Source organism: Octodon degus, unplaced genomic scaffold (assembly GCF_000260255.1).
Source record: "Octodon degus isolate 3935 unplaced genomic scaffold, OctDeg1.0 scaffold00010, whole genome shotgun sequence".
NCBI lineage: Eukaryota > Metazoa > Chordata > Mammalia > Rodentia > Octodontidae > Octodon > Octodon degus.
The window spans coordinates 17,539,342-17,566,400 of NW_004524586.1; the positions used below are offsets into that span (position 1 = coordinate 17,539,342).

General features: G+C 42.8%; 1 protein-coding gene across 1 annotated transcript in view; it reads left to right on the forward strand.

Annotated features, from left to right (window-relative positions):
- Window positions 1-27,059, forward strand: part of Adam12 (ADAM metallopeptidase domain 12) — a 330,777-nt gene that overhangs the window by 183,205 nt on the left and 120,513 nt on the right. Inside the window, exon 4 of the mRNA XM_023709048.1 lies at window positions 23,927-24,005. Coding sequence (XP_023564816.1) covers window positions 23,927-24,005 — 79 coding nt within the window. The remainder of the gene's footprint in view (window positions 1-23,926; window positions 24,006-27,059) is intronic.

The window sequence follows — 27,059 nt, forward strand, 5'->3', positions numbered from 1 at the left end:
TATATTAGGATAGATATACAGCTACTGTCTCTTAGTTCAATGAGAAGAAAGGTTTGTACTAATATTGTTTAGACAAGATATCATGATGTCTGGAACTTATCCTCTGAATATCTATGAAGACAATATGCAATGTATTAATTACTGTAACTGTCCTACTAACCTGTTTTGAAACTGCTTTATTACTATTTTTTTCTCATTACAATGAAAAAAAATTTTTTAAAAGAAATGGAGGTGAAGTCCCATGGTGCTTCTCTCTCCTGCATCTCCTTTTCCTATGCTTATTTTTCTTTGATTTCCTTGGCCATGCGACTTTTACTGACTAATACAGTGCCTAACACTTAACATATACATCATTAATGTTTCTTGCACTGATGGATGGCTGGAGATTAGGAGGCCAGGACAGGGGAGGACTGGAGGGATGGATGGGTGGATGAATGGATGGATGGGGGAGAGAGGGAGGGAGGGAGGCAGGGAGGGATGAGTGAAGGGAAAAAGAGATGGATGGATGGGTGGGTGGGTGGGTGGATAGATGGATGGATGATGGATGGATGGGTGGGTGGATGGATGGATGGATGGATGGATGGATAGATAGATAGATAGATAGATAGGTGGGTGGGTGGATGGATAGATGGATGGGTAGATAGATAAGTGGGTAGCTAGATTCATAGATAGTTGGATGGGTGAGAGGGTGGGAAGGAAGGTGGAAAGGAAGGCAGAGAAGTGAGTAGGTAGACATACTCACCAATACTGTACTTATTGATGAAATAGCAGTAATCGTATGAATTCAGCAGGCCATGTAATATACGCCAATATAGCTATCAGAATTATTTTGGAGAATGCGTGAAACCATTGTCAAAATCCTTAAGTAGAACAACCTATTTTTGTACTTACTAAATACTAATAGTTCATATAAGGTAGCATAGCTTTGTCCATGATATAATATCAGCTATTTAATTTATCAAACTGAAAATAAAATCTAAACTTTTATCACTTAAATAATAGCTGTATTTCTCCTTCTTCCAAAATGTTTTTGGCTGAATGTTACATAACGAAAGCATATTTAGTATAATTGCCCTTGATGACCCTCTGAGCGGAAGTACAATTCTAGGAAGGAAACCAAAAACCAACAAAACAACAAATCTACTCCTCCTTAATGTTCTTTCTAAGAAGCTTCTTTAAACACGGTAAAGTTTTTTAAGTTGAGTTGGGAAGTGGATCAATAAGTCCAAGACCAAATTAAAATGTTATAAATAGTTATATGAGGAAAATGAGGTGATTTTGCTGCTTGGCCTTAAATCCTTTTAGAGGGAGTGCTGGACAGACACTTACCTTTTTTTGGTGGGGGGGAGATGATTCATAGTATAGAAATTATCAAGCTTACCTATTATATTCAAATTTATTGTGTTTTTCTATTCAGCACTCCAGCACTCTGTATTTAATTTTTCCCAGCCATGGTAAAGAATGTTACATGCTGCTCACACGTAATACATGCATGCACACCTGCAAACACCAAGCCAGTGGAATGCATCCCAAGGCCACTGGCTGCCCTGTCCCTCCCCAACCCACAGAACCAGGTTCCAGAGTGCAGAACAGTGAGCATCTGAAAAGTTTCCTTACTACGAGCCTGGCCAAAGCTCACGCCTCCAACTCTGTAGCCTAAGAGAGCAAATTCGAACCTTCTTTTAACCACTTACTACGTGGATAACTTTTAGAACATTCTTTTTTAAAAATGTATTTAGTACAGGGTTTAAAGGGTCTGACTACACAGATCAGGCTCATAGTGATCCTCCTGGAGAACATTCTTTCCAGGCAGGCACCTACACCACTCATCCATATCCCCAGCCCCAACATCCTTAATCTTTCCAAACATCAGTCTTCTGTGCAAGTTGGAGCAATAGTAACTGAGAGTATTGAGAAAGTAGGAAGAGATTAATATAATGCATGGCAACCATCTCATATAACTTTTGCTATTCCTAACTTCGTTTACATCGTATGAGTGTTATCTACATGGATATTTATATGTGCCTTGAGACTTAAGGAATATTTCTCTTTAAAGAATAACTTTTTGCATAAGTTTGAAAAATGATGAAGAACTTCTTTGCAAAAAAAAACAGGAAGTCTTCAGGGCTGTCAAGTCTAGCAACCATTTCTTAAACTCTCATCCCATCTGCAGCCTGCTTGCAAATTACACTTGACTCCTCTTCTATGCAGCTTGTATGCCATGGCACAGCGTGTATCCACAACTGTTACATTTTCTTTACATCTGTGATACCTTGGTCACCCCCGCTGGACTGAGAAGAAGGATCCTTGGAATGGGCTAATTTATCTGTTTTCACAGTAGCTGATCTGGAGTATATATAGGCCTTTGGTGTTTAAGTTAATTGACAAATTGACTCCTATCCCATACATATTGTCCAGCATAATCAAAAGAAAAAAATATTTGTGACCCCATAATATCTCTTTGTGTTCTAAAGGAGTGACTCATATTTTTCCACAAAGTCAAAATTGCTTCAGCTCTGTCTATAGGATTTGCCTTTGGGTTTTGCCAAGAGAACTGGCCTGACCACTATCCGTGAAAGAGTTAGAAATCTGCTTTGATTTTGACCAGTCACACCAGCTTACTTTTAGTTCATTGTGGAAAGAAAGTAGAGCTCAATGACTGTCCTTGTAGGAGGATTTCATTAGAAAAACAAGGAGCCAGAATAGAAAAAGAGTAGAGAGTAACATATGCTGGTGGTATTGTTACTTGGCGTGATGCTTGTGTTAAACTGGGGATCCAGAGCAGACAGTGGCCAGGAAAGAAGAGCCCTAAACCCAATACACTTTTATCGGTACACATGACGATTTAGGCATGAAAAATGAAAGATTCCCACATGCCACTTACGTTCATGAAATAAATCACATCATGTTGCCTAGGGCTGTGTAAGCGGCCTTTGACAGCTGTGTGTCCTGTTTTCCAGTTCTTATACACTGGAGACATCTTCTCTTTCATTGTTCTAGAAGGTACTATTCTTTGTGAAGAGCACGCTTTGTGCAGCATTATAATTTTGTCTCATTTGATTTTTAAATTTTATCTGTAGCCTGTTTTTGTTGTGTTTTAGTACTTTCAATATCATGAAAGAAAGGATAATAAATTATTTTATAAGTGTATGAGGAAATGCATTGCTTTTTATATATTGATCTTTTATTTGAAAGTGAATCTGATCATTTGTGTAATTTTATTTCTGGTTACAAAATTATCTTAAAGATATTTATCAAATCATAATAATGACACCTTCCCATGATTGAGGTAAGCCCAAAGATAAAATAAGTATTTCTAAATTTTTAAATTTTAACTGACATGCAAAATCCCTTAACTCTATAAATTATGAATGAATAACAAAATTGTCTTATCACAAATCGAACTCCTCTGACATGGAATTTCATAACTACAGTACAATGTTTTTTTCTTTATTCTTTGAGACCACATTTATTCTCTATAGAGGAAAATAGTTTCCATTTATATAGAAAACTATTTTGAAGTGGCTGTAATGATTGACCTTTACATAGATAAAAGACAGTAACACTGCCATTCTTCCTGTCAATAATAGCCATAAATGAAACACAAAAGCTTGCCCAGTTATAATTAGTTTTTGAAGCAAAAATTAAATTAGATGCTAAGATTTTATTCCAAGTGAGGTTAACAAATTAAATAAACATTCAGGCATTCTTATTTAATGAGCTGAATTAAGATGCCAAAGATGTGAGTGGTACATACTGGGTACATCATCTAAGAGCAAAACTTGCTTTCTTTTTGGCCAAAAGCCTGCTCAAGAAGGAGAGCTTAGCCGAATCCCCATTCTTTGCTGCAGTGTAATCAAGCATGGGATAACTCTTGTGTTGTTATTTCAGTTTTACTATATTTTTAATCCATTGTATTCTATTTATCTTTTATTTGTTTGCACATTGGTATCTGGGATTCTCACTCGGGCTTCCTGCTCATACTTTTAAGTGAAAGGTGCTTATTCTTGTCTTTTATTTTTTTTTTATTCTTGGCTTCTAAATAATTGGTTAAAAAAATATTCCTATCACTGTCAGTCTTTAGCAGAAAACCACTAAATAGGTCCTGGAATAAGAATTATCTAGACCCCAATCCAGTCCTACACCTTCAATTCATTATTTGTGTGACCATATATAGGCTAGTAATCTTTGTGCCTCAATTATCTCTTCTATAAAATGGTCAAAATCATGGTTACTTATGAGTCTTTTTAAAATATTAAGTGAGAGGGCCAGGGAGATGGCTCAGTGGAATAAGTGCTTCCCTGGCAAGCACAAGGACCTGAGTTCAATCCCCGGTTCCACAAAAAATAAAATAAAATATTAAGTGAGATTATACTTATAAAGTATTAACACCTTTTATGACATATAGTAGTCACTCAAAAAATGATGGCCATTGTCACCATTCCATATTAATAATAATCACTACTCTTCATCTCACCAGAATTCAATCTCCTAATTTCTGATCTCTTACGTTTTTCTCTCTCATCTACAATCTGATGTCATCTTCTGTTTTCCTCCTCTGTGAAGCAATTCTTTTCCATAGTATGTGATAATCTGTTCCTTCCTTCCAAAGGGATCTTGTAGACGTTTTCCATACCACATCTGCAGTGATGTACAGCGCAAACGGAGGCCAGGTGCATTGCCACTAGTAGGCATCTCTTGCACTCTGCTTTGGCACACAGCACTTTAAAAATAAGGCACAAGGGCAGATTTATCAAGGCTACCTACAAATCAGGTGGCTCTTGTTTAAATGAAGAGATTCAACAACTGCCAACATTTCTTTGTGCTTTTTTACCCTTGGGGCTCTCCAGCAAATCCTTCTAAAAGAAACCTCTTGACCACCAGCCACGTTGAAGAACTACCTGACCATTAACCCTGAGAGCTGTACTGTAGAAAAGAGTAGGTGATTTTGCTCAGAGCCCTTTGAACAAAAGAGGTTTATTTCCATTGATTTTTACAAGGTCATTATTTTTAAGCTAAAAGCAGATTACCATATTTTAGTTACATGATTGCTTCCTATGCAATTTAAACAAAAGAATTGCTTTACTCTGTGAAACACAAATAATACAGAAAATACTTAATTCATTTGTTTGCGTACTCTGAAGCAAAGACTACATCCTTGGATGAATGACTCAGCATTCTCCTTGGAATTATAACATCCTACCATTTCTGGTTTTATATTCTCTCCGATCTTCATATGTCTTAAGTTTAATCTAGTGTCTTAATTTAATTTAAAGTGACAGTCTACTCTATTTTATACCACACATAAATGAATCCCTAAGTGGCCTTTTGATAATTAATACTACCCTGAAGCGTAACACAACAAGGATTGTGAAGCATGGGTTTGGGCAGAAAGCAATGTTTATTCATCTCACTTGAGCCAGGAGCCCTGGGACGCAGGGGACAGCAGGGCCGGAGAACGCCTTGAATACATATGAATCTGTGATGCTTCAGCTGCTGGAGTCTCTAAGAATATGCTTTCCTTGGGATCATTCTGCAGTTTTTATATGACGTCACTGAACTAAATTAGCGTCATGGCCCAGTTTGCTTTCTAAATCACCCCCTTAGCTGACCTGGGCCTGAGGACCCCAGGAACCTAATTGTTTATAGAAGTTCTCTCTGATTTCAGGAGAGGGATGAACCACTGTGTCCTGGTACTGATCTTGAACACACTGATTGTCAAGTTCCCTCACAGCTTTGTCCACAGACCTTCCAGAAGCCAGATCTTCCCAGCTGCCCTTGGAGTTACCTGCCTGTTGGGCTCCCTTGCCTGAGAACCACAGCCCACAGAACTGTAGATAGGAATGAAGGGCCTCCCTCCCCCACACGATCAGCTTGCAGGGTGGCCTGGCTAGGGCTGGTTTTCCACATTGTCATTGGAAACACTGCCTCTCCTGTGCAATCCGATGGCAGGAGTGAGTCCTTCTTGCCACAGTCCCAACTTGATGCTTGTGTCGCATGAAGACCACGGGCTTCACCTGGCTCGGTGAGGCTTCCAGGCTCTGTGGCCTGTCCTCAGTTGTTTTTGATAAGAGAAAGCTTTGAGGGCATTTATAGGCTGTATCCAAAGCAAATCCTGTACACAGAAAAGGGAAAATTGACTCGACACTGCGTTGTTGGCTCTCCTCCTGACTGTTTTAGAAACATATGTTTAAAATAAAAGCCTTTAGAAATCTCTCCTTGGTGTTCCAACAGTTTGCCTGTTTTGGGTTTTTATTTTCTGAGCTATTGTTATTGTTACGATTAAATAATAATATTTTGTGAAGTTGCCCTACAAGCAGGCAGGCAAAGCCAAGGCAAATTACAGCTCTCAGCACCTGGCCATGTGGCCTGTGGCCTTCTGACTGTGGGCTGGGCTCTTTGGGCAGGGTTTTTCCCTGCTGGTTAGCACGCCACCTCCTGTGTGCGCTTCTGTTGCCTTTGGCTGTGGGTCCTTGGGAAGCCATTGTTTCCGGCCATTTTTGCAGGACTGTGGCTCTAAGGTGGTCTTGCCTGCCCTCTTGGCTGGGCCTCCGCCTTTTCTAGCCCTAAGGTTCTGGAGCAGGAATCCCAGTCTGTTCCCTTCCTTCCTCAGAGCGACCAGCCCCACCTCCCGGCTCTCCTCTGGCTGTGTCAGAGGCAGCACGCGTACTGAGGCCCAGGTCAGCTGCAGCTTGAAGACAAGCTGGTACGTGTGAGCCATCTGCCGACCCCACCCGCACTCAGTCACCAGCTCCTTGGGCTGCTTTAGTGGATAGTCGTGTCCCACCTTCTCTGCCACCTGTTCTTGAGAGAGGACAGAGACAGTGTGCCCTCCTCCATGGCCTCCACATTTGGCTCTAGTTATTTTAAGAAAATGACAAAAGGCCTAAAGCACAGCAAAAGATAGAGGCCCCAGAGTTGAGGGGAACTTACAGTCCTCACTCGGAAACCACTGGTGAGGCCCCTCACTTGAGGCTGGCAGGATGAATCAGTTGTTTGCACATGGGTATAAGGGGCTTTGGGGGAAATTTAGGGTCCCTTTTTCCTTCCTGAGGTGTATGCTTTTTCTCACCAGTATCCTACTAGGACTATGAAGGATCCACAAGAGATAGGGCGGTGTTCCTGAGGATTATTAACAGCCGGATGGGCAAATTCAGGACTGGAGAATTTGTGGCAGCAAGGCTACCCAAATAGATCAACTGGCCCTAGAGAACCTCCCTACCTACGTCTGTCAGGGGTGTGCCAGAGAGCAGAGGTAGGTAGCATCCACATGTGGGCTTGGCTCCCTTTCTTCCAAGTAGCAAGCAGGCATGAGAAGATCAGAGCACTGTGCTGATGCCTGGCTTCTTCTCACCATTGCCTCCTATCAGCACCTGCTCCTGTCAGGGTACAGTAGGGACATCAGCCCCCACCTTTCCCAAGTGACCCCATGTTAGCAGCAGCAAGGAATGAAGAGACATTGAGACTCTCCAGATACTGTACCCCAAGGAAGCCACAATACCATTAGGAGAAATTTTGGATGAAAGCCCAGGCCCTCAATTGAGTCACAAGGCATATCAGACAAACTTGAATTTTTTTTTCATTTATAAAAGGAGACACCAATATTCTCCAAAAATGTCATTTTCAGAAAAGACAAAGAATTACAGTGCAACTGTTCTAAGCTCACAGAAATGAAGGATAAGAGAACAGAGTGGATGTCAAAGAGGACAAAATATTTGAAGATCACCTTGTGCTAATCATACAAGTCTGCAAATATACTAAAAGCCCTGAATCATGAATGGGAAGATTATATGGTATGTGAAGGGTCTCAAGGTTGTTTTAAAATGACATAATGTAGGGCCAGAGAAATAGCTCAGTGGCATAAGCACCAGCCTGGCAAGTGCAAGGTCCTGAATTCGATCCCCAGTACCAAAAAAACCAAAAAACAAAAAACAAAAAACAAAACCAGTTAAAGCAACATAATGTAATGCAGGCCCTGAACCTGGATAAGACCACTGATGGGGAATTGCATGCCATAAGAGCTTGGCTCAGCCAGCTGTGGCTGCTGAAATATGAGAGGAAGATGCAATGGCTGCCCTCAGGTGACACTTGCTGACCTTGGGTCACTGGTCTGTAACTAGTGAGAGAATATCTGTGTGCATAGAGAATACCCAGGGAGGACCAGAGGCAAAGGATCATGATGGGTACAACTTATCCTCAAATGGTCTGGAAAGTAAGCGCGCGCACGTGTGTGTGTGTGTGTGTACGCAGAAGGAACAAGTGAAAGTTAAAGCAAATGGAATAAATTATAACGGTAGATGAATCTGGATAAAAGGCATCTATGAATTTTTGTATGACTTTATTTTTGAGATTTTTACATAAGTTTGAATTTATTTTCTAATGAATGTGAATGCTGTTTGCAAACGAAGCACATCCCTGGGCCTCAAGCCTCCAAGACCTGGGAGTGTCCAAGTCCCTCCTTGTGTTCTGATGCTTGGAAAATCCAGGCCTTATGCCGCCATACTAGAAACTTGCTCCAAATTGTCCAAGAGATTGAATTAGCATTGCAACTTTTCATACTTTTGTTCCTCCATTGACCTTAAATCTTGGATTCTGAAATCTAAACAGCTTCAAGAGAAAACAAACTAGTACTTTACTCCCACATACCAGTGGTTCTCAACGGAGGGTGATGTCGTCACCAGGGGAAATTGGCAAGACTGTGGGACAGTTTTAGTTGTGACAGTTTCAAATTGTGACCGGCATCTAGTGGACAGAGGCCAGGAATGGTGTGAATCACCCTGAATCACCTTACACCTCACTGCACTACATTGCAGTGCATCAGATCAAAGGACAACCCAAGTGTCAACTGTTCGGAGGTCAGGAAACCTGAGCATGTGCCCATTACCCAGATTCGACAGGAATTAGGACTCTGCAGCTCTTGCTTCTTGCCGCTCTCCCACCCATGGGGACATTTTAAAGGCTTTGTAGGCAGCACGTTGCCTCTCCCCTTCGTGCTCCAGTATGCATTTCTGAAATTGCATAAATGCCTTTTCCTGTGACCACAGTGCCACTGTCACATCCAACAAAATTAATAATAATTCCACAGGACTACCTAATAACTGCTCTGGACTCAAATGTTCTGGGTGAAATAATGCTCTGAACCCTAGAGAGTAGAAATGTAATTAATTTTCAAAATATCTACCCTTCTGGGAAAAATAAAGGGCACAAACCCTGCATTTTATCCATTTTCGAGATTGATCCATTTCCTCAACCTGAGAATATACAGAAGTGCACTTAATATATAATTGTTTTCTGACCTCAAGAAGTGTTGATTAATTCAATAAGCTTGCAGGTGATTATAGTGTTTTTTTTCATGGAACTATAAGGAGGGATTACTGAAGCAGATCTTTATAAATTACATTTTTTAATCATTAAATTGTGCTGCCCTCCTCCTCCTTCACATATTTAGCTATTTTTTCCCCAGACACATGGAAAGGTTTCAGCTTTTAATGAAGAACTTCTTTCTGGAGCGTGTTTTTCGAATATGAGTTTAGTAGCACACATGATGTAATCCCAATTCCCAACTTTGCGTGCAAGATTGTTGTGTGAAAACGAAACCATAAATCCCATCTGAATTCTAGCTGCTGGGTTCTTTATAGGAAGTATTCTTCTGTTTTCCTTCTTTAAAAGAAACTCACAACATTTCATCTAAGTAACAGATTCATGACTAGGAAGCCAAAAAGATTGGGAGCATGTTTGTCTTTTGTTGGCCAGGGCCCATCCAGAGTAGGAAAGCTTAGTTCTGGGCTGGGAGCATGCCGTAGACACAGATTTCCCTCTCTACCCAGCTATCTCAGAGATGTAGAAGTGGAGAAGCCAAAAAAACAAAACAAACAAAAAAAAAAAAACCACCAACTCTAGCTCTTACCTGGTGGGTAAGATTTATTTTCTCCCTAATTCCTGCTGTTTTTAAAAAATGTTCTCCAGATAGCAAGTGAATTCCAGAGAGTTCATCAATATAACAGATTATTCTTTCAATCAAATACGATCCAAGTAATCACCCATGTCATGGTTTTTAACTAACTTTATAATTTGAGACCATGGTGCTTATTAGAGATCTCTATTCTTTGTTACCCAGGGTGATTTTTTGCCATGGGTTTCATCACCTAACTAAATTATACTAGGTAATTCAGATTGCCCTACCCTGAGCATAATGAAAGTAACATCAAATATTCCCAACCACTGTTCTGACCAAAGTACTTAAGTGCTTGTAGAAAATTAGCTGTTAGAATTAGCTGAACTCTTTTCTAACCTACAGGCTGGAATTGAATAAGAAATTAAGTCACTGTGAAAAGTGCTCATTGACCCTTGGAGAGCTCATGTGGAGGAGGGAAGAGGTTCAAAGGCTCAGCTGTGGGAATATTGATCACGATGGCCTTTATCCTGGAGAGAAATCCATCAGTGGTCCATTGTCACTGCCTGTCCTTTGGTGGTTCTTCCCTAGGGTACTCAGCAGCATTAGATCTAAATGCAAAACTCTTTCATATTAAAAAATAAACTTAAAAAGCCTGGTTGCTGATGAGGTAGTAAATCAGCTAAGCACTTGGGGGATGGCTACTAGGAAACAGACGCAGTCAGCTCGGAGATTCCAAGCACTTGTTGTTGTAGTTTCTTTACAACAAGAAAAGCAGGAGAAAACTTCACATAAAAAAAAAACCAGCAAGTAGAAGTCAGCTGGGATTTATGGTTTCGTTTTACAATCGTATATTTCACAGCTCTTTGTTGTCTCAAGGGCTTGTGCTTTGTTTTCGGTAACAGCTCTCACAAGCCAGTGGTGCCCACGTAGTACTGGCAGATATATGTGGCTGTTCTGGCCGACCCTGACTCAGCCTCAGGATCTCCGTGGGCAGAGGCAGGAGTCCCACAGGAAACAGGCTGTGCTCTTGCTGCTAAGAGCACAGTGCCCTTGAGCTCACCTGAAAGAGGCCTCTGTGTGTTTAGAAAAGAGGACGATCTCCATTTCCAACCCCAAGCACTCTGCCTAGTAGCGTCAACAAGAGGATCAGAGCAGCTCCATGGGCTGATTGAGAAAACTTTAGAAAGTGAGGGTCTTTTCTTTGCATGAGATCCCTGCTGGTATCTCTCTCTGGCAGCAATGGCATGGAAATTTGCAGAGCATAGCTGCCTTTGAGTGAGCAGAAATGAACAAATTTGATCTAGCACACATTCTGGGAGTTTGGTTCAATGTAGGTCAGTTTTTAAGAGAGCCCAGCTGGTCAGTCTGCAAGTCTGCCTGGGAGCTGGCTGGCTTCCGCTGAGGCCAAGAAAAGCCTTTTTGGCCCCAGAGCACCAATTAATAAAAGTTCTTCATCGAGCAGCGTGGGTGAGGAAAGTGGGGCTGAAATTCATCCAGCTTGCTGCGAAACCACTTACCAGGTCATCAGACCTGAGGGCTTGCTGGGTCCATGGCTCTGGGCCCCGCAGACTCTCAGATGTCAGCCGATGTGGGGAAGGAATTCTGTGTGCTTAAGGTTCAGGGCTGGGTGTCCAAAGATGAAAAGGTGTTTGACCTTGATGGTTGTTAATAATTTGGTTTAATGTTTTTTAATGGTAGTAATTAAGACAATACCCTTTGAAGTTGTATTTTAAGTGTATTTTTGTTCCACTGTATGAGTAAGTGGCCAGATGTGTTCAGGATGGTGGAACTTCTAAGGGTCCGAGTCTCTTTTGTGAGCTATGTGTGTGTGTGTGTTTGTGTATTTGTGCTGGTGGTTTTATTTTTAGAGTAAAGTAAAACTCCTTCTTATGTCCTAAGATAGCCCCGGGCCAATAATGATAGTAGTAGCTGTAAGTAACTTTAATGGGTTTTTTTCCTGTTGTTTTTGTCATTTTCCATTAGTCTATCCATTCACAAGTGTTTATGACATCCTACTAAGTTCTAGGTACTAGCACAAGGGCTGAACTTATAGAGGAGCTAGGTAGACCTGCCTTAGCAGGACCACCTAGCTCAAACAAATTACAGAGCAAGTAGAGAAGCATAAATGATACTATGTGGCCAAGGGATTGGGCAAGATCCTAGTGGAAGGAAGGTAAGGTTGCTTCAGAACATCCTGTGGGATAAGGGGTATAGGAGCTGGCTGAGCCTAGGAACAGGGAAGACTGTTCCTGACAAAGAGGAGAAAGGAGTCCACAGAGCCAGCAACCCTAGAAGAGATGACTGGGAAACCAAGAGGAAGAGGTAAGACCACACCAAAGACTCTGAACTTGACTCCAGTTTTGGTTAAAGGCAGTATAGAGCTTTAAGTAACAGAGCAGTATGATATGAGTTTTTGCCTTAAAAACTTCCCCTGACTGCTGTATAAAATGAAGCAGAACAATACGCTGGAGCCTACAAGTCTGATTAGGCTTTCCATAAGAATAGAGCAAGGAGAAAGGTGACTAGGCCAGAGAAAGAGGGGTGAGCCAGAGGAAGCTGATAGACTTAGGAAAGGTAATTACATTTATTGAGCATAAAATTTGGTCAGGTGTGTTTATAAGTACTTAACGTTTCTTCCCCTCAGAAGAACCATGTGAGGTAGGTTCTATCATTGCTTTTCAAATGACAAAATTCCTGAATGAGGTCAAGTTTTATGCTCAAAAATCACCAAAGGAGATGTCAGAGCTGACTTGTTCTCACCGCTGTTAGTGTGCTGCTACCAAAGAGCTGTTCTGAAAGAAAATCTGTCTTGTCCAAATTGTTATTACTTGAAACTGCTCACACCCACACATTCTACAGTTATGGACTAAGCACCAGGAACTGGCCTTCAGTGGGAATCAGGAAATCCCCATCCAGCTCTGACAGCAACTAGCCCAACGGAGTAGACACATCCTTAGTGCTAATCCCTATGAACCAAAGGCACCGTTGTTCATTTAGGCAAATACATTTCTGAAAATGACCAACTAAGACTTTGGTCGGGAGCTTGGCTGGACAGAAACAAGGGGAGCAGGTGTATTTTCTGATGCAAAGAAAACAGTGACAGTGCTGAGTGTGAGGGTCCTTAGCATCCAGCAGCATCAGTCCATTACCACCTTAATAGCTATGCAACTTTGGACAGAGCACTTAACATAACCAAGCTTCAGTTCTCACATGTGTAAAAGTGCCATAGACCAACCTCACAGTGTTAGTGCAGAGGTTTAAAGGATCGCAGTTTATCATATGTGCTGCTACATCATAGACTGTGTGCGTCTATACAGCATCTGGGTGGGTTCAGCGGCATGCCCTGAATTCCACTTGCCATTCATAGCAAGGTAGACAGGCAACAAATGAATTACATTTTAAAAAATCTTTTATGCACTTATTTGGTACAGGATCTTGCTACGCAGGTCAGACTCGTAGTTATCCTCCTGTGTTAGCCTTGCCAGCCTGGCATGCGCCACCACACCCTGTTTCAGGGACAGCATGGTGTGAGATACAGGGGATTTAATCCAGGTCCTCGGGGCAGCCAAATAGCTCAGCAGAATAAAGTGCCTGCAGCACGCGCCGGGGCTGGGGCCGGGGGTTAAATCTCCAGGCCTGCTGTGCCGGCCCCACCCCCGGGGCACACTGAGATGGCGGTTGAGACTGGGCATGGTGATATGCACCTGTAATACACACTCTTGGGAGGCTGTAAGTAAGTGGATCACTATGAGTCTGATCTAATGACTCTGGACACCCTGTAGACCCTTCCCTAAAAAAAAAGAATCCAGGTCCTTGCACTTGCCAGGCAGGCACTTAAACCACTGAGCTATCTTCCAAGCCCAACAAATGAATTAAAAGTTGACTTTGCTTCTGGTGTTTAGCCTACTCACTTATTTTCAGACCATATTTAGATGATCTGAAACTTACAGATTATTAGACATTGTAAATACAAATGGGCTTGAGTCTTACGCAGCACCACAATTGAACTTATCATGCACCTCTGTGTATGGAATAGTATCAATCTTCCCTGTCCTAATATACTTAAAAGGATCACAAGTGGAGGAGTATTCTCCAGTCTAGAGGTAAACAGGACCCTGATTTGGGCAGTTCCTCACTGCTGTGTTTAGCATAGACCCATGGCAATAAATGAGAAATAGATATTCCACTGACCACAAACCAGAAGTTCTTCATAATTGCTTCTAAAGACAGAGACTGCTAAGTGTAGTCACTCATTTAGAGGGAGACTGGCAGAAAAGGCCAATGTAAGACCAGGGAAGAAGGAAGTCAGATAAGCACAGCAATCAGAAGTTGAGCTCTGATGTCAAACAGCCAACCAAGTACCGGCTCTGAGACTCTGGGCAAGTTACCTGTCTTCTCTGTGCCTTCACTTTTTCATCTCTAAAGAAGCCCTTACCTGTCAAGTTTGTTGTAAAAGTTAAATTTAAAAAGTCATATAGGGAAAAAAAAAAGACATACAGGGTCAGGCATGTAGCTCAACAGCACAGCATCTGCCTGGCAAGCACAAGGTCCTGAGTTTGATTTTGCACACCAAATAAACAAACATATAAAATGCCTTAGCTTAGTGTACACCCAAGCCAATGTTACCTACCACTGCTGTTGCTATAGACAAAAGTTATTTTCACTAGCAAAATTCTGAGGCTTGAGCCAAAGAGCTCTTCCACCTATGCTGAAAGAAAGCTACCTAAATTAACCTGCCTGACCAAGTTGTTTGATCTATTCTGAGACAAATCAAGATGAGGCTTTACTTGCTGGTAGAAATCATAGTTTATTTGGTTTTTCAACTTATCCTCTGTATCTAAAATTGTGTTTCTCGAGAAACCTTATACCATGAAGACAACCACGAGGTTAAGAGCAGGCTGTGACAGTGTGTCTGCCCACCTTCAAGACTTTCTACATACAGATGGCTGTTCAAAGCTGGAGGAAGTTGCCATGGTGCTGAAGGCCATGTGGCAGAACCCCCGAAGGCTGCAGAGGCAGGGGCCTGTGGTTGTCCACCTGCTTTTACATTTTAGATGGAGAATACAATTGTCAAATGAGCCCTGCTTGGCGCTCCTAGATTTTCACTGGGTCTACAACAGCCAAAATTGGCTCCTGGGGATAGATCAGCTCACCTGAGCAATCCCATCCCCAAGGATGGTAGGACTACATATCGCAGTGTAGATACCCCACAATTTGATACAAACCCTATAGATTTGTGACTCATAAAGGATGCCGCATATTAAGAAATTACTTTGCAAGAAACATAATTGTCCCCTCCAGCTTGCAAAATGCTATATCAACAGTTTTATTTATCATAGCTTTTGAAGCTCAATGAGAAAGAGCTGGGCAAAGGGAGGTTGTTTTTTTCCTTTTTTTTTTTTTTCTTATTCTGGAGGAAAACAAAAATGTTTTGACCATTGAGTATTTTCGTAAATGGAGAATAACAAAAGAAAATGGAATGTAAATGCTCCATTGTTCTGACAGATGTACAGTTCTAAATAGTTGGTTTCCCAAAATGCTGAAATTATAATCAAAAATAATCTGAATTTTGTAACTAAATAGAGTTGAGTGTGAAGAGAGGCCCCACAAGCACCATTGCCAATGGTTCATTTCAGCATTGTGGAAACATTCATTTCAGAAAAGATGTGGCGCATGATTTGCAGATGTTTAGTTTCAGTCATTTACAACCTTGGGCCTTCTTTAGGCAAGGCAGTGCTGACCAGCAGGTGGGAAGGGGTGGGCTTTGCAGCCAAGGTCAAATTCAGTCTCCCCGGCTCAACTGTAGAGCTATGGAGAAGTCACTTGACCTTTCTGAATGCTTCCTTTTCCTTAACAGGCGAGGGCTAACAGTCCTGATCCTATGGGGTCTCTAGGAAAAGTAAGAAAGTGCATGCAGGAGGGCAGCAAGACAGCTCAGCAGACTAAAGCGCCTGCATAGGCAAGCTTAAGCAAGCGCAGGGACCGCGATTCAACCCCTGGTACAACATGCCACGCCAGTCCTGCCCCTAGGGTGGGCTGAGCCAGCCAGAGTCCAGGCATGGTGGCGCAGGCCTGTAACCCCAGTGCCAGGGATGATCACCAGGAATCTGAGCTGTATGGTGAGACCCTGCGACAACCAAATACATTTTTTTAAAAAAGAAACAAAGTGCACGCAAAAAACAAGGCTGGGCCTGGCATACAGAGAGCGAAAATGGAGCAAGTAGGAGCCAGGAAAAATACTGATGGTAGTGGCGAGTTACAAGGGAGACAGCAGTGGTGAGGCTATGCTTTTCCTCCCTAATTATGACCCCAGAAGATACGTGTCTCAGCATGACATGCTAACATCCTCTGTAAGGAAAACAATAAGCATTGTATTTGCAGAGACCAAGTCCTGAAAGAAGGTCAAGCAAAGCTGAGAGGAAGGAAGTATCAGATCCCTTTGATTATCACTTGTTTTTCATTTTTCTTCTTATTTTATATCTCCATGCACTGGTTTTATAATGCGCTGTCTGAACTCTCCATAAAATAGTTCAGATGATCCGGTGGCGTCAACATGAAGAACTCTGTGACTCCATCCTGTGTTTATGGGCTGTGCTGAAAATCAGAGACCATTCAGAGCATGTGTGTCCCACCCTGGTTTATCCCCAGATCTTTCTTTGAGTGTATTTAGCTCTAATTCAGAAATAGATAATATTTAATATAGAATAATCATTTAGTAACAAGGAAAATACAGATCATGCTTTTTAATTACGCTTTTATTGAGTGCTATGTTTGGTTAAACCTCTAGGCAACTTGGCCTTCATACGAGAATCTCTGTAGCTGTCTTTCCACATTCTAGCAAAAGAAAACCATTACCCAAATTTATATATGAATGATTTTGTAATTTGTGGGATAATAATTTGTGATAAAATAAATCTTTAGCAGAAACTGAGATTGGATGTTGTGAATACCAAATGGGTCTCTGGGAAGAAGGAATCGCTGAAGCCTGCGTTGCATGTGTGATTTAATTGCAGTGTCCAGAGTGCCTGCTGGTGTTAATTGACAGACGAGAGCAATCTTGTGTCACTTTTGTATGACCATGTTGTGTGGAATAATTAAACCCACAAACCATATGTATGGGCTTCAAAGAAATAATAGGGAAAAGGTTGACAAGTCATCAGTGAGTTCTTTCCTACTCTAAGTAATTGGCGCCAGTCTCTGACTTTTCCCTTCCCTGGGTCCCTCATTTAAAGAGTTCTGAAAATGATAGCAAGGTGTCAGGGAGGATCAGGCTGACCTGAGAACACTTTGAGCTCTTGCAATAAGGAAGCAGTGAATGTGGTTGCCTTCAGGCCCTTCCCCTCTAGATGAGTAAAGACACTTTGAACCATGCTTCTTTTATTTTTAATTGTTGCAGTTAGTTTAGATGTACTCCATGCAGCTGGGTTGCTTTTCTATGTCGGTGATTCTCTTGGTGTCCATGTATTTATAAATGGGTCGGAGACACTGTGCTGACCTGGGGGTAGATTCTGCCTTTTAGCTTCAGTCAACGTGTGTGTGTGTATGTGTGTGTGTGTGTGTGTGTGTGTGTGTGTGTGTGTGTGTGGAGGGGGAGACGGAATAAGCAAACAGGAAATAAGGAGAGCAAAGAGTCCACGGCAGAATACTGGAAGGGCAAAGGAGAAATGGATCCACTTCTGGGGTGGGCACTAGAGACAGAGCCCAGAGACAAAAGTGAGTGAGTGTTTCTTCTTGTCCCTCCTGTGCTTTGAGAAATGAAATGTATCATTTTAATGAGATTCTTCTCACTCAAACTCTATAACTAAATTATATAATGGTAAATGTAGGAAAGTATACTTTCCATATTGATCTAAAAAAATATTTTCAAGATCATTTGTTTTTCTGTTTTGGGGGGGTTTGTTTCTTCTTTGTATTTTTAGGGAAGGGTCTACAGGGTGTTCAGGGTCTCACTACTAGATTGGGCTTGTAGTGATCCGCCTGTTTGTAGCCTCCCAAGAGATGGGATTGCAGGTGTGTGCCACCATGCCCAGTCTTAATCTCAGCATGCCCCGGAGGTGGGACCGGCATGGCAGGTCTGGGGATTGAACCCTCTGCCCCTGCACCTGCTTGCAGGCACTTTAATCCGCTGAGTTATTTGGCCGGCCCTAGAGTTCATTTGTTTAATTTTTTTTTCTTAGTAGTAAAATCTTTTCAAGAAGGCAAGATATTTTATAAGAACTTTTCATACATCATGTCATAATGCAATTCTAAGTGGTCATTTTTTGCCAAATATACCAAAAGACTTTGAAATCAAAATATGCAACTTTCGAATGGAAAGGACTAGGCTCTACTCATTCTCCCATAGAAGTGCATGCTTCCTGATGTCTCTGTCCCCATACCAGGGCCCTCCTCAGACCTCACACCAAGGGCCAACAGAAGAGCCCTCGGCGCTCACGCTTGACTGGGCCCAGTTTGTGGCCCCTGTTCCCATTCCCTGCAGCGTACCATGACCCCCAGTCATATCAGTGCACACTGCCGCATGCTTCCACTGCTGGGCCCCTCCTGAGTTTTGCATCTTGTAAGCTGGTGTTCTGATCCTTTGAGCCTTCACTTCAGCCTCCTCACTAAACTTTCTGCTGTCAGCTTTACCTGTTTCTCAGCAAAGTCTTACCCACATGACTAGCAGAGCACCCTTTAGCTCTAATGCTCCTGCCTGTTGGGTTCACTGCCACGTGTCATGCTTCACCTTGCCCAAACAAGGCCAGTGGTACCTGCCAGCTGCAGGGCCTACCCCCAGCCTGCACATCTGAGCAACAGCAAGTTGCCCACCTCAGACCTCATGCCCAGTGTGTAGGGGCTCCGTGCCATTGCACACTGCCTAAGCCCACAGCCCACTAGCCTGCTGTCACTATACTGCCATACCTCTCAGTGTGTGCTCGCCTCTATCTGGAATGTTCTCCTGCTCTCTCCTCATTCTTCGCCTCGCCTGCCCAGTGTGAGCTATTCCTCCTCATTGTCTTACAGCTCATTTCTGCTCTGCCAACAAGGAATTCAGGGTTAGAAGCACTTCTTGAACTATACACAAAGTTTTAGGGGCTGATCACTCTGGGTCTATCCTTCCTAGATAGGGAGCCGATGGAGTATCTGATTCCAGTGTCTAGCACAACAAATACTGGCTCAACAAGAGAAGATTTAGATAGCACTTGTAACAGCAAAACAAATGAAACCCAGCAAGATCAACTCCTGGCACAGTGAAAATACATTTTATTTTCTAGTGTCAAGCAGAACAAAATGCCTTGTTAGATCAGGTAAAATCTAATGAGCAGAGAGAGGGAATGTTATCATGAAGTTATGAATTCACCTTCTGTTCCCATTTGCTGACATGAGAGAGCCCATCTAATTGAATTTGATCTTTAGGGAAATCTACAGGAGCATTGCTATCATATCCAATATGGTCAGTGTCCCTATGCCCCTCTTAATTTTCTCCTGTGACTTCCATCCATTTTTAAAGTAGGGACACATCTTAGAACACCTAAGTCAGCACCCTCTCAGTTTCACCCATGGCCCTAGACAAGGAAATGGGATTCGTGACACCCACAAGGGAGGGGAGAGTCCTAGGCATAAAAGGACATTGCCTATGTGTCAATTAGTCCACTCAAGAGATGTTTATCCAGCACGTAGCATAGCACCATAGCAAATAGTGAGATAGCCAAGAGGCATAAGCACCTGCCTCGCAAGTGCAAGGCCCTGAGTTCGTGGGTACCACAAAAAAATAAACATTGCTTACTGAGCTTGTATTATTGCTTAATTAGCTTGTAAAGTCTGGTAACAACACACAACAGTTAAGAACACAAATTCTGAAGCCAGTCCACCTAGGCACTGCCTTTTGCAGTGTGATGTCGGTCAGATGAGTTAACATCCCTATGTCTTGCTCATAGAGATAGACTATAAGAATTAAATGAGATATGACAGGCTTAGCAGATGCTTGGCTCAGGGGAATTCCCAACCAATAATAATTAGCTGAGAAGGAAGAGACTATGGCAGGCACTCTGCAGAGCTGGGAGAAACTGTGGTGCATACAGAGAATGCCCTGGTGACTTGTGCTCTTGAAAGGGGAGATAGACAGAAAAGTAAACAGTTGAATAGGCTGAGTAGGAATGCTGTGCACGAAGCCAAAGGGACTCTATGATGTAGAGCAGTAGGGGTGAAAAGATCACCAGGGAATGTTCTGCTAGGAAGACAACCGTAGCTAAGCATAGCATGGTGAGGGAGGCCTGCTGCATGAAAAGCCCTGTAAAGAATAACCCAGGTGCAGGGCAAGGCAAATGCAGAGGCCCTCATGAGATAGGGTCTAGAATGTTCAAGAAGCAGTCAGAGGCCATTGTTGAGTGGAGTAAGCAAGAGCCAGAGGGAAAATTGCCCTAGTATAAAAGGAGGCTAGGCAGGATGAAGCTGTGGGCACTGCAGAGACCATGGGAAAGGCATCCAAGTGTTGGAGGTGGGGGGAGAGGGGACCAAGAGAGATGAGAGTGGGAACCATCTTTTAAGTGGACTAATTGATAAATAGGCAATGTCCTTCTATGCCTAGGACTCTCCCCTCCCTTGTGGGTGCCACGAATCCCCTTTCCAAGAGAGATGAGTGGCCAGAACAGGGAGAAGGGCACCCGTGGAGCCCCCAGGGTAGATTCTGCTAGTAAATGTGTGTCCTGTACCTTGGCAGCTCTTGGAGGAGGTGACTGTCAGTGAGTTCCTGGAGGAGGCCCTGAGGGTGACTGTCAGAGCCTGGAAAGGGGCCGAGAATCCCATTTTCTCACTTCCTCCACTCGCCCTCAAATCTCCATGTAGTCCAGAAGGCTGGATCTGCGGCACTGAGTTCATGCTGCTCCTCTCCCTTCTCCTTCAAAGTGTCTCCCAAGGATGTACAGTATGCGCTGGCAAGACTGCAGCCTAGAAGAGACAAACTCAGGCAAGAGCTTGTCGCAGGGTCCACAGGTGCAGCACAGCCTCAGGGTGAAGAAGCAAGCACTAGTACTAGGGAACTTCTGGAGCTCACAGTGTGACTGTGTTTGTACTTCTGCCTAACCTGCGTGACATTTTGATGGCAAAGAAAAGAAGGATTGCAACAGGGCATGGAGGACACTTTTGTAATCCCAGTGCTTAGGGGGGCCTGACGCAAGAGGAATGCAAGTTGGAGACGAACCTGGACAATGCAGGAATTTAGTCGAGACCCTGTCTCAAAATTAGAAATAAAGGAGTAAAGATGTAACCCAAGGTAAATTATTAATAAATATAATTAACATATGCACAAATAGTAGGTAATACAATTAGTAATGTAACTCAAGGCATATTAAAATTTTCTCCTTTCTCTGTGGTCTGGAGGCTTCTGAGACCACTAAAGCCAACAGGTCCTGCCTCACTGGGGCATTGGGCTCTTCACATCCTCTGTGCTCTGGGTAGTTTTCAGCCCTGCCCTCTCCAGCTTTGTTCCTGCTGGCCACTCTCTGTCCTCATCTCGCCAATTTGGCCACTTCTTATGATCTTACTGCCCTCGTGCCACTCTCTCTTGGCTTTCATTCCTAGTTCCCTGTTTTCTTGAAGATGCCCCTATGGGAAGCCCCTTCAGCTTCCCCCTCCCTTCTTACTAGGGCTCCCCTGTTAGGGCACCAGTCTCCTCCACTCTCCTGAGCCCTCTGTCCCGCAGACAGTGTCCACCCCTTCTCCAGATGCAGACTCCTTTCTCTAGGGCTCTGTGTCTCCCCACCTGCTGTGGTCAGTCCCTCTTCTGACCACCCTGCTGACCTCAGTCCCCCTGAGAAGAGGCCAGCCCAGGGAAGCCTGGGGCAGCTTAGGAGAGGGAACTCAGAAAATGGCTTGCACAAGCCCGGTGCTGCCAGGGACACCAAACTTCTCCAGCATGATTTGCCTCTCCCAGAGTGAAAACTGAAGGGCACAGGAGAATCCATGTGCTTTGTCAGTGAGTGTGAAAGATTGTGTTTTATACTTTTGGCACACACTTCTCAACATTCGCTGTTAAGTATAGTACAACTCAGCCCTGCTGTAAGAGTCTAACTGATTTAAACCAGGCACGTCCTAAATATATTGAAATCTATATAAAACAGGGAGATTACCCTCTATTCTGAAGTTGGCTGGGAAGGTTGCTAAGAAAATCTGAGTTTGCAGGGAAAGTATTTCTTGTCTATTACACTCACAACATTCCCGCTTTTAACCCTTTCTGCCATATTTATGAGGGTGCTGACTACAAAACCCAACTTGAACGGAATGAAGCCAGAAAGGGACTTACTGAATAAGAAGAGAAGCCACCTGGGGCACAGGGACTCCTACAATCCTGTCTTCCTTCCCTTCGTCACCACCAATGACAGCTTTGTGTCCCTCACCAGCATCCTTCCAAAACAGGCTGGAGCAGCCTGTAGCTGCATCCTGAACCTTGAGAATGAGCAAAGGGGCCCTTCCCCAGAATTCCCAGCGCCAGTAGGTTACAGGTGAGATTTGTGCTCATCTGGGTCCAGAGTAGAGTGATGCCAGTGGTATAAAGAACATTCTCTGAAGACGAAGAAGGAAGAGAACACCATAACCCTCTACTTCACCTCCTACAGAAATCAGACCCCTTATTGCCAAAATAAATAAAATCTCTTGTCTGTTTACAGCCCATCCTTGTCTTGCGCTATCTTGGCTTCTGGGTCCTAGACATTCAGGTCTCCTAATCTGCCCGTCCTCAGCCTGGAACTCCCTTCTCTTCCTGTTGCTCCTAACAGGCCTAGCTGTTGTCAGCTCCCTCTGCAAAATCTTTCCCCCTCCTCTCTGCATTAGTCAGCCTTCGAAGCCCTGGCATAAAATACCTGATGCCACCAAGTGAAGGAAGGAGAGAAACACCATAGAAGAGTATGGTCAGGCAAAGCTATGCCTTCCACGGTGGCGAGGAAGCAGAACAAGGGAAAGAGAACCAGCAAGAGACATACCCTTCAAAAGACACACACCCAGTAGCTCATCTCTTTCAACTGGGCATCAGCGGAGCAAAGTATCTAAGCCTCCATGAGCCAATCACTTATCCCAGAATCCTTAGTCCAGCCTAGTTGACAATTATGATTAGATGGCAGCCTGCATTCTACCTACTGCACACCCAGGAAGATGCTGTTACCATTTCGTGGCTGCTCTGCCCGCTCCACCAGTCCGCAGTGTCCTCAAGAGCAGGGGGCAGTCTTCTTTATTTTTGTATCCTAGCAGCTAAAAGCTAACATGAAATAGGTACACCGGAAATGCTTCTTCTAGTTGCATTGAGCAGGATAAAAGAGTGCACACAGCTTAAGAAGTTGTGAACTAACTTAAAACCTTAATAACCCATGCCTTGATGTCCTCTGTGAAGAAGATGCAATGCATAGGGTTTTAGTTAAGGGTAAACAGGAGGGTTTCCTCTCATTCCATTTAGTTTAGAAATTCAATATTTCAGTGTATCCAAAAATCATTTTTCTTCACTTCTTACCTGCATCAGTGCTTTTAACATTTCATCATTGCTCCTGGCCTCTTCTGTGACATTTCAGTTTTGACAACTGCCTCCCTCACCCGCAGGAAAACAGCTGGGGATCTACTGTGGATCCAAAATTCTTTTTCCGGCAGGTGGCTTAGCCATTGATGGTACTCTGTGGAGTCTTGTGACTTCCAGAAGTGTGTTTTTCCCAACTCAGCAATCTGCCTGGACTGTTGTAGGAGACTGTGAGAATGTATATGTGCACACTTGTGTGTACAAGTGTGGGTGTTCAGGTGTGTGCATTGGAGGAAGAGCTGGGAGGCGTGGGGGAGACTGCACATGTGCCCCATGGCTACTGTTCAGAGCACACATATCTGACTCTCACCTACGTGGGACTCCCCAACTTCTCCCTAGATAACCTGTATAAGTGAAAGCCTTCTGGGAGCCCTGTTATATTGTCTGAAAAATGAAGATGTCAGACCCGTGTAGCTGTGGGGCCTAACCTTTACAGGCAACACATTAGTGCAAGTCTGTACTCACCTTGTCATGTTGTTTTTATGTTTCCACAGAGGTCTCATTGCCAGTGATTTCACCGAAACTCATTATCTACAAGATGGTACTGATATCTCTCTCACTCGAAATTACACGGTAATTCTTGCACGTTTGGGTCAGCATAATATGATGCTATCCGTCAAGTCTGTACTTAAGCATTGTAGCCATTTTATTCCATGCAAAGTCAGGCACGCAGGTTCCAAACCCAGGCCCCAAGAAGTGCACGCCCCACCTGTGGTGTTCAGGCACCCCACCGTTATTCCAGAAGCACTTGGCTTTGGCTGGGTGTGTCAGGACACGGCTCAAGGAAGGACTGCGCTTGAATCACCTTCCCAGGGGTAGCAGATGCTCACTTGGGCAAATCCTTTTTAGAAAATCTAGCCACAGGTTGAGGTGGCTTGGAAAACAATCCTACCTCTGGTGAATTTTAATGCCCAAACCTTGAAGTACCTTAAGGTTGTTAAAAGGAAAAGCAACCCTGTGAGCTAGTTAGAAATGCATCTACAACACGGGTGTGCTTCAACATCCAAACCTTTCGTATAGTCTGACATTTATCCTATCTCCTACCCAGCTTACCTGATATTTGAACTTTTATATGTAACTTCCACAAAATGTCTGTTCTGTGTGCTCCTTTAACAAACTTGACTGTGCATTTCTATGTGTGCATACGGCTCCTGTGTGAGTAGGGCAATTCCAAGAGAACAGGTCACAGTTGCTACCCTGAGAACTAAGGCTACTTGTTTTGAAGAATGAAGTGTGTTTGTTTTAAGAAGAAGGTGGAGGCTGACTATGCAGTATCGCTAAGGAGGGGACCAGCACGCCTCACAGTCTGCAGGGAGCTTGCTCTTCTCCAAAGCACACAACACTCTCCTGTCATGTGTTTGGCACCCAGCATTTACAAACCGATCTGCCCTTCTCCAGGAGCACAGGGTGCAGAGTTGCTGGGGCTCTCCCAGTCCAAAGAAGACAAATACAAATCTTGAACAAATATAAGCATATAGGAATTTTTTATAATGCCTGGCCATGTTAAAAAGGGAATCAGAGAATGCCCCCCTCTTTCCAAGCAGAAACAAAGAGGGACATTAACTCACAGTATGAGCTACTGAATTGTGGGCTGTGGGACCCCAAAGAGCTATTCAGGAGACCCTGAGAAAAAAGGGACAAGAGAAGTGGGTGCCTGCAATTGTGATCCCCCTAGGAGACCTGTTTCCTATATGAAAAAGAGGCAGGAAATCTCTCCAGTCCACAGGAGGTACAAGAAAGAACTGTCTGCCAGGAATCCTGGATTGAAAAAAGATTTTGCAAGATGGAAAAAAAAAAAAAAAAAAACCCATCAAACCTCATGAGTTTGGGTTGGGGATGGGCTGGGCTCATGCCAAACTCATAATACCATCATAAGAATGGAATTCCCAGTCAAGATATTGACTTCAAAACTGGTCCAAACCAGTGAAACCCCTGTGGGTCCAGGCTGAAGCCAACCCACACTCGAGCCACACAGATAGCCTTACAAACCTCATTGTATAAGATGCCCATGCAAATTAAAAAAAAACAAAACTAAAGGAGGAAAATAATAACATATATTATTATATATTATAATGTAATATATATTTATTTAGAACAGGGTCTCACTACACAGATCCGACTCATAGCGATCCTCCTGTTTTCACCTTCCCAAGCGCTGGGATTACAGGCACATGCCACCATGCCCAGTCTCAGTTGCCATCTCAGTGCACCCTGGGGATGGAGCCAGCACAGCAGGCCAGGGATCGAACCCCAGTCCCTTTAGTCTGCTGAGCTATCTGGCCAGCCCTCATGATAATGAAAATATTAAAGATGAGCCCCAAGTTGTCACAATTACAAATGAAACAAAGAACAAAGCCATTGTAAGTGAGCCTTAGTAGATAAGAAACAAGAATATTTCCAGGAATTCAGGATAATAAAAAACCAGAGGAAAACATTACAGAGAATGGAACAGATCTAGCAGAAATTCCAAACTTAAAATATATTTTAAAAAATAACTTTTTTTTTTTCTTTTCAGTACCAGGGATTGAACTTAGGACCTTGCGCTTGCCAGGCAAGTGCTTATTCTACTGAGCTATCGCCCAAGCCCTATTTTTAAAAATAGGAAAAAAATCAGTGATTTAGGAAAACATGATGAGAATAATACTGAATTCAAGAAGGACATTAACCTTGAAGACAATCCACCTAGTCCTCAGCAGGAAAAAATAACAATAAACCCACTCCAAGATGATGCATAGCAAAACTGCAGAACATCAGCGATAAACTCTTCAAACCACTGCGCACAAGCGAAATTGATGTAAAATAATGACAGCTAAACCAATACTAAGTTTCTAATTAGCAACAATGGAATTTAAACTTTAGGAACTGAGAGAAAACTATTGCCACCTTGAATTTCATACTAAAATTATCTTACAAAAATAAGAGTAAAACAGACACGTTTAATTATGTGCCCATGAAATTTACTATCAGATTCTAAGAAAGAATATCTACTCAGAAATAAATAGCAAAAATATCTTAACAAGAATAAATTTGAGCAAAAGAGGCAAAAATAATATGTCAGAAGCAATAACAAGTAAAATAATAGCACGTGAGCAAATCTAATCCATGGAAAATAATAATTATAACAATGATGATTATATTTGCATGATTTAAAACAAGATAAACAAATAGATTTAAAACAGTTTATGATTTTATTGTATTAGAGAATAATAGACATGCTAATTAGATTTTGATAAATAGGCTTGATGTAGTTTTAAATATACCTTTTGAAGAATAGAAATATAATTTATTTCACACAATCAGTAATAAATAAAAATGCCTCAACCCAATAAAGGGTAAAGAAGAAATAAAAGAATGAAGCAGAATAAATATAAAATACAAATAAGATAAAATTAAATATTAATTTCATGTGTAAATAAATTTGTTAGCAAAATAAAAACAAAATATCTACTTAGAATTTAAAGTGAAATACAGGGGGCCTGGCCCTAGCTCAGGCCTTTAAGTGGCTGCTTCCACAAAGCTGTCAGCCTCAGGTTGCTGGAGTTCGAACCTCACACCTCTCCCGCTGGCCAAAAGTGCCCTGAAGGCATTCGAGGAACCAATAAAAAAATAAAAAAATAAAAATAAAAA